This window comes from Nilaparvata lugens, chromosome 3 (assembly GCF_014356525.2).
Source record: "Nilaparvata lugens isolate BPH chromosome 3, ASM1435652v1, whole genome shotgun sequence".
Classification (NCBI taxonomy): Eukaryota; Metazoa; Arthropoda; class Insecta; order Hemiptera; family Delphacidae; genus Nilaparvata; species Nilaparvata lugens.
The window spans coordinates 25,997,807-26,014,259 of record NC_052506.1 but is presented as its reverse complement, the minus strand read 5'-3'; the positions used below and the strand labels follow the sequence as shown (position 1 = coordinate 26,014,259).

The 16,453-nt window shown below is 33.3% G+C and overlaps 1 protein-coding gene across 6 annotated transcripts in view; it reads right to left on the bottom strand.

The window, feature by feature from the left end:
* The window catches only part of LOC111044961, a 49,046-nt gene that overhangs the window by 6,794 nt on the left and 25,799 nt on the right, over positions 1–16,453 (bottom strand). For 5 of the 6 annotated variants that reach the window (XM_039423400.1, XM_039423399.1, XM_039423395.1 and 2 more), the window contains exons 12-21: positions 11,035–11,183; positions 10,294–10,327; positions 9,479–9,619; positions 9,183–9,278; positions 8,564–8,682; positions 8,047–8,101; positions 6,774–6,875; positions 5,384–5,487; positions 3,875–3,982; positions 363–461 (exon numbers count right to left, since the gene is read on the bottom strand). In XM_039423400.1, the coding sequence (XP_039279334.1) occupies positions 363–461; positions 3,875–3,982; positions 5,384–5,487; positions 6,774–6,875; positions 8,047–8,101; positions 8,564–8,682; positions 9,183–9,278; positions 9,479–9,619; positions 10,294–10,327; positions 11,035–11,183 (1,007 nt within the window). Of the gene's footprint in view, positions 1–362; positions 462–3,874; positions 3,983–5,383; positions 5,488–6,053; positions 6,092–6,773; positions 6,876–8,046; positions 8,102–8,563; positions 8,683–9,182; positions 9,279–9,478; positions 9,620–10,293; positions 10,328–11,034; positions 11,184–16,453 lie in introns of all 6 variants that reach the window. The other variant, XR_005570720.1, reaches the window with a different exon arrangement.

Sequence of the window (16,453 nt, the reverse complement as noted above, 5' to 3'; positions counted from 1 at the left end):
GAACTCATCACAATTGGGATACCAATATGCAACAAACAATTACAACGCTGAATCCACTTGAAGCAGTGTTACAATTTTGTCACATTGAATGTATTCAGTTAGTTGGACTTGAAAAAGTTTCAATTTCACACAATGTGGCAACACCGATATTTGATCAACTGGAAAGCCATTTTATCTCAACTTATCAAGTAATTTAAAAAAATAATAATTGAAAAAAGTAATTTTACAAATAAATGAATAAATAAATTTGATCGCAACTTATTATATTCAGATTATAGTTAAATTAGATAATAATTATAAAATGTATCAATAAAGTAGTTATTAGGGAAGTGATGAGTGGCAAAATAATAATTTTGGCCTACCTATGATAGCTGCTAACGACGCAGGGACTTAAACTGGGCTCCGCAGGAATTGAGACGTCCGACTCTTCTCCCACATCTGATTCAGAAGGCTGGTCGCAACTAGAAAGACAATTACAACATTTGTAATTTATAGCAACTATTTGAGTTGAGAGTTTTCAACTTTATAAAGAAAATGGAACGCTTCTTTGAACTAATGCGTTTCAACAAGCTAGAATAAGCTAAAATAGATTAGAACACGCCATTTCTTGTGGCATACGCTGGCTGGTTCTAGATCTACCTTGATATTTATTTAATCATTCAGAATTACACAACTTACAGAAAAGTACCACAGGCGTACGCCCAAAACGGTTCCAATTCAATTAGGCTACACACTCAATTTACAAAACAGAACACACAAAAATAATTTTTAAATTTGAAAAAATATTTCTAAATTGAATTAAATTAATTACAAATAATTTGAAAAAACTATAAAATTTTGAGAACGAATAGGAATAGTATGGGAACATTACTAACATACAAAAAGCTACAATCATAGAAAAATTATAATAAAAGTACAGAGTGGCGCAGGGAAAATGAAAGTTTTTAAATTTACAATTCACAGAGCTGTAAAGTTGGTAGTTGTTCGAAATTGTGCACAATTGATTTGAATGCATTGCCATGTATTAATCGTGGATCATTGGACTGGTTCTATAGTGTTGAGAGAGCATTTTATAAAAATGGCGAACTAACTGGCACACAGCGAATATTTGACGTCATGAGCGTATCCCTGTGGGAATATGTTGAAGGCGCAGTGCACCCTAGACGTCCTACACCAATATATGAACTAAAGGAAAACATTTAAAGCTATATAAATGTCATTCCCAAGATTTGTTATTCACTATCATTTAAAAGATTCAATATCATGCTGTGAACGCCGAATGTTAGCACATCTTCCCGATTTGATTTTTATTCTTATTCATTTTTACTTTCCTTGCCCTACTACCATAAGTAGTAAGGAAAGTATCGCATTCCAAAAAAAATTAAGGTACCCCAATTTCAAGTTTTCTATACGTTTCAAGGTCCCCTGAGTCCAAAAACATGATTTTTGGTTGTTGGTCTGTGTGTGTGTGTATGTCTGTGAACACGATAGCTCCATTCCTAATTAACCGATTGACTTGAAATTTTAAACTTAAGGTTCTTATACCATGAGGACCCGACAATAAGAAATTCAATAGAATTCAATTCAAGATGGCGGGAAAAATGGCGGATAATTACTAAAAAACATGTTTTTCACGGTTTTCTCGAAAACGGCTCTAACGATTTTCTTAAAATGTATACCATGGATAGCTATTTATAAGCCCTATCAACTGACATGAGTCTCATTTCTGGGAAAATTTCAGGAGCTCCGTAATATTCTTGAGAAAAATGGCGGATACTTACTAAAAACCCATGTTTTTCACGATTTTCTCAAAAACGGCTTTAACGATTTTCTTCAAATTTATACCATGGATAGCTATTTATAAGCCCTATCAACTAACATGAGTCTCATTTCTGGGAAAATTGCAGGAGCTCCGTAATATTCTTGAGAAAAATGGTGGATAGATACTAAAAACCCATGTTTTTCACGATTTTCTCAAAAATGACTTGACCGATTTATTTCAAATTCATACCCTCTATACTTATTTATAAGCTCTGTCAACTGGCATGAGTCTTTTTTCTGGGAAACTAATGGGGTCCACCCCATCCTTGAGAAATGGACTTTGTAAACTCCTTCTCGTGCATGAGGTAGGTAGGTAGAGCAGTTTATAAAAAGAACACATAGTCGAGATATTTCATCTGTAGAGCAGCTGTTTTGACGACTTTTAAAAAAACATCGAATTTCACAATTTACACAAAGGAAAAAGTACTCTGAAAACGATTATACGAGGGTAGGCTGATAAGTAATGCACACATGCTTGTAGAGCACAAACCAAATAACCCCCAGAAGCAAGCCTGGTGGCATGTGGAAGTTCTATTTATCCTCTACACGGCTGCATAGTTTGAAAGTGTTGTGTTCATCCAGTTTGGTTTGGTTAGTGAAAGAATGGCATCGTGTTCTGGTGTTATGTAAACGCGAATTAAACAACGCGCTGTTATCGAATTTGTGACTGCTGAGAAAGTGAATCCCGGTGAGATTCATCGTCGTTTAAAGGTTATTTAATTCTTGATTCTTCTCAATAATGATCTATGAAGTCGTCTCCTTCCTAACGGTAGCACTTCAAATTGTTCCCAGCATTCCAATCGACGCTGTTTATTCTCGTTTGTCAGACGGCTTGGTACCCATCGTGCACAGATTTTATGGTATCCCAACTGTTCAATAATGAGGCCGACATGTTACTTGGATATTCCAACTTGGTTTGCGATACGCTGTTGAGTGATTCGCCGGTCATTTTGAATCGAGTCTTCGACGAGTTTATGATGATTATCGTCTGTGGCAGGAGCTTGGACGTCCGCTGCGTGTTTCATCAACAATTGAGGCTTTTCCAGGTTGGCAATCTCGGAATTTTATAACCCATCGATTCACGGTAGACCTATCAACAGTATCGTCACAATAAACAGCCTTTAAATGATGATGAATCTCACTAGGATTCACTTTCTCAGCAGTTAAAAATTCGATAACAGCGCATTGTTTAATTCGCGTTGACATAACACCAAAACACGACGCCATACTTTCACTAACCAAACCAAACTGGATGAGCACAACGCCTTCAAACTGCGCAGCCGTGTAGAGGAGAAATAGTACTTCTACATGCCACCAGGCGCGCTTCTGAAGTTTATTTAGTTTGTGCTCTACAAGCATGTGTGCATTAGTTATCAGCCTACCCTCGTATATACACATATAGTCTGATCGTAGTTTCAAATATGTTGCCGCCAATCGTCATCATGTTATTCCCCTAAATTATTCTCGTTTAAGAATGAGGCTCACAGTTCAATGAGCAAGGAAAGTTGTGTGAGTGTACCACACAAGATTTTTTTTATTGATTCAATAATAACAATAATTTTTCAAAATAATTTAGTGGAGGATCAATAGGAACAATCCAAAACTGTTCCTCCCCCGAACTTTGATTAATTAAAATAGTCTTGAAGAGTGAATATGTACTTTCGAAGATTTCATTTGTAGGAATATAAATGACACGATGGATACATGCCATTTCATTAGCAATCTACTTTGGTCCGTGCAAACCTTAGTTTGCAGCACGGGGCTTAATGACCAATGTTATTTAAATATAACAATAGAAGTACTCTGTTGCCAATTTTATGCTGATTCTATCAAAAAGGCCTAGGCTACGCTCTCTTTTTCACTCCTACACTCTAGACTCTCTGGATTCTGTGAAATCTGGCAGCACTGTACTCCATAAGAGCAATGCTGCAATCCAAGGTTTTTCACAGACTATAGTTTTAAGTATTTATTCGTGGAAATGACACTGTTTCAAAATTTCCCGTTTTCTTGTGCCACCATGTACTACAAGACTGAGTAAAATATTTCAACTTACGTGCATGCCTTATGCGAACATGTTCTGATTAGTTTCTTCTCATTTGGATTCATTCTTAGTAGAATTGGGATTTGTTGCGACTCCTCCTCGGTTGGAGCACAGATTTGTCTACAACAAAAAATATGCTCTCTTATCAATCACTTTATAACATTCGGTATTCGGTAGATCTTCAGTATTTATAATAGCCTATTGTAACTTAATTGATAGATGGGAAACTTTGCAAAGTCAATGTTGATGATCTACTCCTGTGAAAAACAGAGATTCTTCAAATCTTTATTATAATCAATATTTATTCTCCAAGAATTGAGAAATGGAAATCCATATTCCAAACAATTAGATTATTTTTAAATTAAGCAGGAAAAATAATATTAATTCATTTCAAAAATTCAGACTTTTGTTGAAAGAATATAAAATAACAAATTTTGTTAAAGATTCTCAATTTTCCCAAAATTAGTAGGCTATATAATTCAAAAAAGTAAGCACCAGCACTAATTCATTTCTTTTAACATGTACATGTACAGTGTGCGCCAGAGAAACTTACTTATTTGAAAAAAATCCCGCGCGGAGAATTGGTCATGTAGAGAGGCAGGAGGGGGCGCATCTGGAGGGGGAAGTTTCCAAGTTTATCCTTCCTCAAGTGAGTAGCCATCATGCTCTGGTCTAGAGAGCAGCGGGCCTTCGCAGTTGATAGCTTATTTTCTGATGGTCGATCACTTGTTGCTACACAACATGTCTTCCACGTTCGATTTGAAATTCATTCTCATTGACTTGTTCCTGGCCGTAATTCGATTCTGTCATTTCGGGAGTGTGGAAGTGTCGCTAAACCCAGAAATGGACTTCAACGAACCATCAGAACTCCAGAAAATATCGAAAGAGTGAGGCAGTCAGTTGTGCGTTCTCCTCGGCGTTCTGCTCGCAAACACGCAGCTGCTATGGCAATTTCTGACTCCACTGTTCGACGAATTTTCATGAATACCTTCAATTTCATCCCTATAAATTGGCTGTTGTTAAAGAATTGACTGAATGCTATTTTGTTGCCCGTCAAAATGCATGTGATATGCTGATTGACAACATGTCTGAAGACGCGGTCATTTTTTTCAATGACGAGTCTCATTTCCACATGCGTTTCCTCAATGCGATTTTTTCTTATGGGATTATTTGAAATCCCTGGTTTATGTCGATCGACCACGGACCATAGCACACCTCAAGAACAACATTCGCGATGACATTACAAACATACCGATTGATATACTGCAACGAGTGCAGTTTAAATTTCAGAAATTGACTTCAGTGTATGCGCAATGGGGGTCGCCATTGATCTGATTTCATTTTCAAGACTGCATGGGAAAAAGGGATTTTGTATTCTCATATGAAAAAAGATTAGAGCAATAACTAAAGTACTTTTTTTATTGACCTTTCAAATAAGTAAGTTTCTCTGGCGCACCTTGTATTCTATAGTTTATAATTTTAAACAACTAATTTTTCTAAAATCTATGTCAGTCAACTTACTTATCAAGTCCTTGGAAGTTATCTACCGAATTTGACCTTTCTCTGGAAAGCTGCGGTTGTCTCTGGAATCTTGATCGTACGAAAAATGATCCTGCTCTGGCATCCTAATTATAAAAAAAACTATTAATGGGGAAATTATATTGAGAATCGTATCTAAAACTTAGAACATAGATAGTAAATTGATTTTTATTTCATGTGCTAGGTATCGATAGACCTATTGTACAAAACAGCAATGAGATTCCACTAGAGATTATCCATTCAATTTTTACAATAATTAAATTTTCTTCTTTTTTATCAATAATTATATTTAATTGAAAATTATCTCCCGACCTCTTTATACATACTCCCTATGTTTTAGATTTTTGGTCTCTTTAATTATATTTTTCAACGAGTCTCCTTTGTTTCTGTAGCATGCAATAAACCTTGACTTTATGGTAGAATCAGAAACAAAGCAAACAATTATTCAAAATGCTAAGCCGTCGAGAAATTATAAGGTATATAATTTTTAACACGGTAGTTTAATTGTTAAAGGTATATCTATCCATTTCAAGTACAATTGGATTTGGTGAATACAAGCTCAAAAACACAGTGTAATTAATGAATATAATCCAGGTTTGGGAAAATCGGTAATAAATCTAATTTTCTAACAAAAATACAGAAAAAACATTACGTTTCAATAAGCTGCTACGGTAGTGACATCCTTTTTGGCTGCATGGGGAAAAGCAAACATTTTAGAATTTACAGAATAATATAAGAGTATAGACATCAATCAACTTGGTACACTTTCTACGATTGGATGAATTACTGGTTTAAAATTCAAGATGATAAAAGCCATATTATTCCAAGAATAAGTAAAGTAGTTCAAAAATCATATTAAGAGAGACAAACGATTCTAAGTACGACAAACAGCATGAGATTTAAAAAAATTAATGAATATAATAATTATCCTATAAATTGTATTTAACTATCATATATATATTCCTGAGCAATAATCATTACTTCCTGTAAAATAATTATTATCCATTCAATCATTAGCTACACACAAGTTACGGAATGGATAACTTATTAACACATTGGATAAACACTAACATTAACAGGTATACTGTTAGCCACTGATGATTCTAATAATGATGGAGGAACATTTGGATAGTGGCTGTCAGCTAACTGTAGTCGAAAGCAAAAATTCTCATGTTGAAATTATTTCACAACTACTACAAACTCTGCATCTACAGTAATTACAAACAATGTACCATTACTCTGAAACACACGAACTAACATAATTTATTTTCACACTCATCAAATATGTTTTCAAACAATATTATTTTGAAGAGAAGTATACACTTTTTTAATACTACAAATTAGTGTATTGAAATTGTGGTAGACTACTTACTACAAGAGATGCACTATTAATGGCAGAATTATTATCGTGGGATGTGACATTGGTCCCAAGTTGCGCTACTCCTACTGCTATCGTCGCCCTTCTTCGGCATCTCTGAAAAACGCAACAATTTAATGATTAAAAATAGCAATCAAACATAAATTTATCAAATGTTGCAAGTGAAGTTCATTAACACAAGCACTTTTTCAATGTTACAGCTGTTATATAGCTATGGTGAATGTGATATTTTCGAGCTCAAAATTTAAGTGTTTTTATACTTTATTTTTTGTGAATTTATAGTTTGTTTCATGTTTTTAAGAAACTTTTATTATTAATCCATCCAAATTTGAAATTGTTTGTTTTATTCTAATTTATATTTTAGATTGTGATTTGGTGTAGAAATTTGAATGGACATAACCTATAATATTTGGACAATTCAAAACTAAATTAGGAAATTGAAGAAGTTTTAGGCAATAGCCTGTTTTTTCTTTTCCGATTCTTGTATTTTTTGCTAACCTTATAAATAAATAAATAAATTTTACAGTTTATGTGGTTGATATGAAAATTAATAAATTCCAACACTCATATTTTAACGACATACGGTACCGGTTTAAGTTTCATGTTAATAATGGAAAAATGTATTAGCCTATTCAAGTTGTGAAGCACTCAAGTAATGTTCACACCAAAATCTTCAGCTCTGCAGAGTCTGTGGATGGACTTGTTAAAAAGATCTGTCGCCGGCTCAAATAATGCGGGTTTTCACACCAATATCTGCATATCTGCCAGCCGACGTTTTTAGAAAAGTCTGCTCGCATGCGGATGTTCTCGAATCATTCAGGGAGCGATTTTCTCCAGGCATCCGAGCGAACGTTTTCGAGAAAGATCTCTCATAAAAAACCTAAATCTTGAAAAATAAAAATGGGAGATCTCTAATTTCAGATCAGCGCCTTAAAATAAATAAGTTGGCTCGCGATTGCTCAACAAGATGAAAAAAATGTAATAATTGAAAATTTTGGAATCAGAGAACAGTGAATATAGCTCTTTCGGTCCATAGATGTTCTTGGTGTGAACACAAACTCTGCGTACGATCAGATATCTACATTACGCTAGTGTTAAAAATAGATGATATCTTCAAAACCCACTACATATATTTTTATTGTTCTACTTCAAATTTAAACTATCCATGCCATTATAGGTAGTATTTTAGCATTTTGTAAAACAGTAGAACTTTCAAATTTCATACTCTAGAAATAATGACAGTGGAATAATGTAGGAATTCACTTACAGCTTTTTGGACTGCTGGTAAATTAGGTATTGATTTATTCTCGGACAGGACTTTTCTGAAAAAGAACAAAGACGTTTCATAAGAAATCATACTGCCGTATTATTTTGGAATGAGACAAAGATCACAGTCTTATGAGATATAAATTATTATTAAATAATAAATCACAATAGATTGCATTTATTGATATAAGAAAAATTAAAATTACTTCGTATTACTCATTCTTATAATGTTTCAAATATTTATCTAATGCTCAAGGCTTCAACTCTCAATAACCAAGTTATTGTCAGTAGTTCAGCCCCCAGTAAAAATAAAATAGTGAAATTTCAAGAAAAAATGTATGTAGAGTACCAAAGATTAAAGTTACAGATAATTCAGTTTGAAATTGAATTCAATTCATTTTTTCCAATGTAATAAGATATTAAAATTTGCTACATGAATAAATTAATGTTTTATTTGATGAGATGTAATCAAATCGCGGAGAATCAAGATATAAAACGATTCTTTCTAGAATACTTACTTAGTTTCAACATGTTCAGTCTTTTCTTTGTTATAAGCTTGTTTCAAGTTTTCAACGTGACTCAAAATAATATCTACTGCTCGCGATAATCTGCTCTCCTGCTGAACTGCTCCATACATCTGAAAAAGTAAAATATATAATAAGATAAATTAGAGATGGAAATTTGTCAATTTCATTGCAAATAATGAAAACTTTTGGAAACGCAGATGAGTAATGCTGGTTTAAAAAATATATAATTTGTCCCAAGATCTCTCAGGACTCTAGCTCATCAGTTGTCTCTTTTCTTTCATTTTGAGGAGGCATGATTATCATCATACATAGAGTGAAGAATAAACATTCAAAAATTCTACAAAAAAACCGTGTGAGAAATATACTCAAATTTTCAAATCCATGAAAGTTATTTAATAATAATTGACAGCAAATTCATATGCACAAAATAAGATAAGAGATCGGGACTGAAGACATTAGCCCTTTAATGTTGTATAATAAAAAAGTGATCCGAGTCAAGCTTGCTTGAATAAACTTACTCATAAACAAACAATAACGAATTTTTCAGTTGATAGATAACCAGAATACCATTTAAATTTTTGATTCAACAATTTTATACAAAAATGCTTACCTCAGCGGCACTGGAGACTCGCATAGCTGCTTTGGTTAATGTGTTTATTTGGTTGTGTAAATCCGATAGCTCCGTGGACCTACTGCTAATAAGATTCTGTAAGATGAATACAAAAAATTGAGTTATTCTTTAGCAGAAAAGACATCAAGATACATTGAGTTATTCTTTGGCAGAAAAGTCATCATGATACATTGAATTATGAGTAATTCAATTGGCAATCAGAGTATCATTTCGATTGACCAAGATTTAGTCATTTCACCAGAGATAGTACTCGAAAAACGTAGATGAGTTCTTACCGTAACAGCCACCTGTAACTGTTGAATCTCTATGTTCAAATTATGCTCTGCTTGATCCCTGAGACGATTTTGAAGTTCTAATCGCGAATTCAAAGTCAACTTGTCTGTTTGGAAAGCCAGCAGAAGAGATGTGTATTTGTCCTGAAAATTATTAAATTTTTCTGATATTAGATATTCCATCATCAAACACAAATTATAAATATTGTTTTAAATTTGAGTAATTCTAAAATTAAAAACTACCAAATTTTAGCTAATTCGGTGCCTTTTGGTTGCAAAATGTGCTGGGATGAGAATTTAAATACAGTCATCTTATTATAGTCTTCGAGAAGCATGAGATGATGTAAACGCAAATTTGATTTTATAATAATTGGATACAAAGAATGGACATTATTTCAAACTCAACATTTATATTTTCTTCATTATTTGTTCATTAGAAGATCTAATACAAAAATACCAATTTGATAAAGCTTTAGAAAAATGTATAATAATAGTCCATGCCTTAGTTTGCTGCAAGGGGCTTTATGGCTATTGTTATTATTTCAATATAACAATTTTTATAGGGGCACACTGTTGCCGGATGATTCTGTATAAAAAGCCTACGCTCTCATTTTCGCTCTTTCTGTCACACATTTAGCTCGCAGGCTCTCTGGATTATGTGAGATCCGACAGCATTATACTCAATAAAAGCAATGATACAATCTAAGGTTTGCACAGACTATAGTTAGATGAATTGAGATAGTTTTTGAAAGGCACAAAAATATAAATTCTACAATAAATGTACAGTAAAGACATAAAAAATTTAATAGATAGCTTACCTCAATATCTTTCTCTGATTGAGGCTCAGGATCACTATAAATAGAAAAAATCGCAATTTATTATCACACTAATAGTTATTTATTTATTGAATAAATACATTAAAATTACAATAGATAACGGTTAGAAGTATTGAAATGTTCAATTTTGAAAGAGCTTGGACTTGGTGTTCACATTCACATTTCACTGGTAATTACCATAGAGAAAAGATAGCATAAGAAGATATCACATGGTGTTAGGTAGTTTATGTTTCAGATTTCAAGACAATTTTATGTTAGCTCAAGCCGATTACTGTCGACTACAGACGACTACTGTCTATTATTACTGTTTCGGCCGGTGAGAGTGTAAGAACGGCGCAATATGAGAGACTTCCAGCATCACATAGCTTCACCAAGAAGAACTACTAGGGCTATCGGTTTAACAGTGAAATTTGGAACATAATCTACCTTCATATACCATGGGATACCTTCTTATGCTATCTTTTCTCTATGTAATTACTTTCTTACTTAATTATTTTTGCTCCAACAAAATATAATAATAATAATAATACTCAAGAGCTTTTACAAACATAGAGTTTCGTCATACAGTAATTTAGAGTTACTACAATACAATATTGATTGCATTCCTCATTTTTAAAACGTTATTTCTTAAATTGTCTAGTACCTACTCTATTATTTTATTATACTATGCTTTTATCAATTTAAAAATTAGCAATAACTTAATATTAAATTGATTTGACTGACCATATAACGGCTTGTTTTTCTTCAAGCCAGAGACCAAGTTGTCGCAACACATTGTCGGATAAACTCGGGAAACTTTGCGAGGAAATATTGCTGCTTGCTGCACTCGTCTCGGACAGACTGCGATTCAAGTTGGCAGGCTCACTGATCTCCTGTTCACAACAAATTGAGAAACTCTTCAGTAAGATTCACTTCAAACTGCCAGCATTGGTTGAATGAGCAGCATTGATGCTGATTATAAGGAATGCTGACAAATGTCTAATCATATTTAGAAGAGAATCAAAAGTTCACTCTTACACTCAGCGCAATAAAATAATATAAGAACTTAAATGACGGTTGTTACTTCAATAGAACCGAATTGGTAAATCAACTAACGCCTATTAATGCAACTTGCTTTTGAACATGCGACCTCATTAATAGGGTCAAACCATAGTGGAGAGGCGAAGATAGAGGGTAGCGGAGAAGTTAGCTAAGAGTTATTGCAAATTATCCAAATGTGTCAGCAGTAGTGATTGAGTGGAATATTTCTAATCAATTTATTAATTCAAGCCATCTAAATTCAAAATGTATAGTTTTCATGTTTATTCTGGACTAAAATTTTATAAAAATTGTACACGTGAAATTCTAAACTTATCTTGGACTTTGTCACCTATAAATTTGGAAGAAAAATAGCACAAGGACTACCTTATTATTTTATCTACCAATGTTATTAAATTAGTGTTATTTGCATTGTGAATAAATAGATAAAAAATTAAAATAGTGGAGTAGTGACGGTAAAGGGTAGAAATAGTTGTGCAGAGATAAAAAGTAATAATTGGAAGCAGTGGCGTATCCAGAAAAAAATTTCGGGGGGGATCATAGCATTAGAGTAGGAAGCACCTAAACTTTGAGGGTGACACCGGGGGGTGTAGGAGGTCCGAGGGCCCTCCCCTGGAAAATAATGAAAATATACCTTCAATTACTTTAAATACTAAAAACTCCTTCAATTACTTTAATATACTTTAAATTTAATTTAGTTTTATGATTTGAAGTTTCTGAGTTTTCCATTTTTTCCAATTTCCATTAACCCTATACCCTATTAATCATCCTTAGTTCTTCTAATACCCCATACTCCTTTTTAAATTCCTAAACTCCCAGTTTCATGAATTTTTTCCCCTTAGTTTATTGTTAAAGTTAGCATTTATTCTATTAATGTATTTTATTATTTGTAGGCACCTGCTGTAAAATCTTTTAGGTTTAGCGGGACCAATTTTGTAATGCTTTTTACTGAAAAAAATAGTGATTTTGCAGAAGGCCTACTCATTAATAGATAACAAGCTAGAGTACTTGAATTTTGGCTCCAATAAAGCACTATTTCAACCAACTTTACATTTTTTTCAAATTTACATGATTTTTACTGGAGTGTTCAAACTTACATTGTTTTTTTTTTGGGGGGGGGGGGGGAATTAAACTTTTTTTTTCAAATATTAGGGGGATGTGTCCGTGTGTCCCTCCTGTCGATTGTAGAAACTGCGCCCGTTCATCATAACTGTAAAATCTGTGCTACTCTCTAGAAGAAGCTGTTGGAGCTTTATTTAAAGTTATGCATGAAACTGAATAAACTATTATCAACTGGAGCAATATAAGCTATATTGAATTTCTTCATAATAGATGGTAAAAAGTGAACTAACTTTGAAGTGCTATCTGTAGTTTCTCTATCCCCTGTTATCCAGTCCCTACGCACTAGATCACTCACTGTCTATAAGAAAATAGCTCATTATTATTACCATTGCTATATGCTATTTGCAGTTGCTATTCTCTCATCCCTTGTATATTTATCGTCTTACATTGTACAATCTAACGAAAATATGGCATTAGATGCTAATTTTTGTGACTGATCCAGCCACAAAAAATTCAGGTTTCATTTCGGGGGGGGGAGGAGGATACATCACAATATCATCCCCCCCCTCTGGATACGCCACTCATTGTATGTATTCAAATGAGTGAAAACCTAGTGGAGCGGCGATGGTAGGGTATAAGGTGGAAGAATGCTGAGGCATTTAGATGTATGCATAATGTTTCAACACTAAATTCTACTCCATTCCATTCTATTTGAAGCATTTCGAGTGATTTTGTATTTTGTATTTTTGTATTTTGGCAAAATAAAGATTTTTATTTTTTTATTTGACTCTCATGCAGCTACATTCGTCGCTTCACAATTTTTTGACCCTCATAATGATCGTTTCAATTCAATCATTCAATTATACACATGATAAAAACAAGAATCAAGCATTACTCTGTTTTTGTGGATACATGTAAATATTTCATTCCATTATTTGCTGGATACATAATACCGATGAATGAGTTCATACACTTTTGATTGAATTGTTTGATTTTACGGTAAGAGATGTTTCTTCATAATTGAAAGAATAAGACGTTGTCATTATCAATACCACTATTTTTGTTCAAAATCTAATTTTGAACATATTGACAACATCAACGTCTTATTCTTTAAAATTGAATTGTATTGAGATTTTTTATTGAATAAACATGAATAAGATATATACAGGGTGATTCATAATTATGGTAAAATAATTCAATACGTGATAGTAGAGGTAAAAATAATAAGAAAAGTTCTTATAAACATATATCCTTAAACGCTTCATTAGCGAGCTATACAGGGTGAAAGATTTCGCCCGGAATTCAGTTCCTCTGGTGAAAAACACCGATGCTGAATTGTTGGGGACTAGTTTTTAAAAAACGTATAGTGGATTCATATGGAAAAATATCTGAAAAATTGAATAAAACTAGTCTGGAAGCTGTAGTGTGAGTAGTTTTTGAAAAAAAGTTAAAATATGCAAGAAATCTACGTAGAAAAACTCAGACTTCTACGTTTGATGCCCAATAACTTTCTTTAATGACCAGTAAACGTATAATTTTTTGAGATAACAATTGTAGAGAATTTAATTCTGAAAAGAATGATGTAAGCTGTGTAAACTAAATTTAAATAATAGTTGAATAAAATGTATTCTTATGTAGTACATTACACCACAAAAATTTGCTGTTTTATGAGGAGAGAACTAATAACTCATAGGTTGTAGCTGATTGCAAATAAAATATTCGGTTTTTTATGAAAAGTTTGATTCCTATATGAAAGTAACATACTATCTAAATGACATTAAACTTACACCAAAAGACTAAAGATGATGATCAAATTGACCTCCGTTGTTCTTAATGCATATGTTCAGACGTCTTCTCATCGATTGTCGGACCCGTTCAAATATTCCAGCAGTCTGCTTTAATTATCATTCCTATTCCGTTCAAAATTCTTAATCGGAGTTCTTCAATTGTATCAATCGGAGTATTGTATACTAAGGTTTTCAAGTGTCCCCAAAGATAAAAATCCAAAGGATTCAAGTGTGGTGACCTAGCTGGCCATGGTACTGGCCCACCTCGGCCTATCCATTGATTTGGAAACCTGTGATTCAGGTGTTCGTGTTCACGAACAGCAACACTGGAGTGTGCTGGAGCTCCATCATGCATAAACCAAATGTATTGGCGCAACTGAAGAGGTACATCTTCAAGTAAGATAAATAGCTCCTCTCTCAAATAGTTTAAGTAGATTATGCCATTAAGCCTGGGAGAAAGCTCGAACAGAAGTAGATGATCTTCTATGATTCCTGCCCAAATGTTTACTGAAAACTGATGTTGTGGACGATTAGGATTGATGGCATGAGGATTCTCAGCTGCCCAAATATGTTGGTTGTGAACGTTAACGATAGCAGTTCTTGTAAAGTGTGCCTTGTCGGTAAATGAAACGGTTTTTTAAAAGTTTGGGTTAACAAGTTTTTCTAAATACCATCGGCAAATAATACCAGCACGGGGAATACAGCCTCGTGGCAATAGAGTATGAACTTTCTGGAGGTGGTATAGATGTAATTGTTGCTCTTTTAGGATCCTCAAACTAATAGATCGATTGACATTAAACTGCTCTGATTATTCTCTCGTGCTCTTCTCTGGATCTTCATAAATTTCATTAAGAACTTGTTCCTTTAACTCAACAGTCCAAGTGGATCGGGGTCTGCCTGCATAAATGTGCTCTTTGGACATCAAAGAACCTATTTCAGACAGACGTTGATGAATAGTGGCAAAATCCTCGAACTTGGACCTACTCGGTTAGGAAAGTTTTCTTGATACAAACGTCTTGCTTCAGTTCTATTACTGTGTTCCATCCCATACATTAAATGCACGTCAGCTAATTCGGAGTATGAATAATGTCTAAAGTTACCTGACGTTTTTTAAAAAGTTAACACAAAAAAGCAAAGTGAAATGGTTACAAATAACTGGTTAATAGATTAAAAAAAAAACACAGCGCGGTTACAGTAGGCCTAGTTTACAGTTTGTTGTTTTGTTCAACAGTGAGCTAAAATATTTCTGAAAATAATTTTCAGCTGATATTTTCTTTTGAATATTTTCTTATTTAAAACAAAATAGATCAGCTGTTTTGGAACAGCTGTTATTCAAATCCATGTTTTATTTGCAATCAGCTACAACCTATGAGTTATTAGTTCTCTCCTCATAAAACAGCAAATTTTTGTGGTGTAATGTACTACATTAGAATACATTTTATTCAACTTTTATTTGAATTTATTTTACACAGCTTACATAATTCTTTTCAGAATTAAATTCTCTACATTTTTTTATTTAAAAAAAATTTTGTTTACTGGTCATTAAAGAAAGTTATTGGGCATCAAACGTAGAAGTCTGTGTTTTTCTACGTAGATTTCTTGCATATTTTAACTTTTTTCTCAAAAACTACTCATACTACAGCTTCTAGACTAGTTTTATTCAATTTTTCAGATATTTTTCCATATGAATCCACCATACGTTTTTTAAAAACTAGTCCCCAAACAATTCAGCATCGGTGTATTTCACCAGAGGAAATGAATTCCGGGCGAAATCTTTCACCCTGTATAGCTCGCTAATGAAGCGTTTATGGATATATGTTTATGAGAACATTTTTTCTTATTTTCACCTCTACTATCACGTATTAAATTATTTTACCATAATTATGAATCACCCTGTATATTCATAAATGTTATTTTATTATTCAAACTATACCCTCATTCAAAAATCATTCAACTTGCATATAGTATTATTGCAATTAAGGATTAAAGATGACATACTTTGTATTGTAACTGCATTTTAAAGTATATTTATCAGTTTCATTGAGCACACAGACGCATACACGCGCTGAAACTCTCACACACACACAGAGCCACATATGAGTCAATTAGATGCTGATTACATTTGTCTGACTCCTACACATCATGACCTTCAAAAAAATTGACAAATAAGAGATAAGGTGAAATTATAATTTGAAACATTTATGCTTTTGCAGTCAATAAGAAGGGTTCAATCAATATTAATTGTAGGAAGTTAG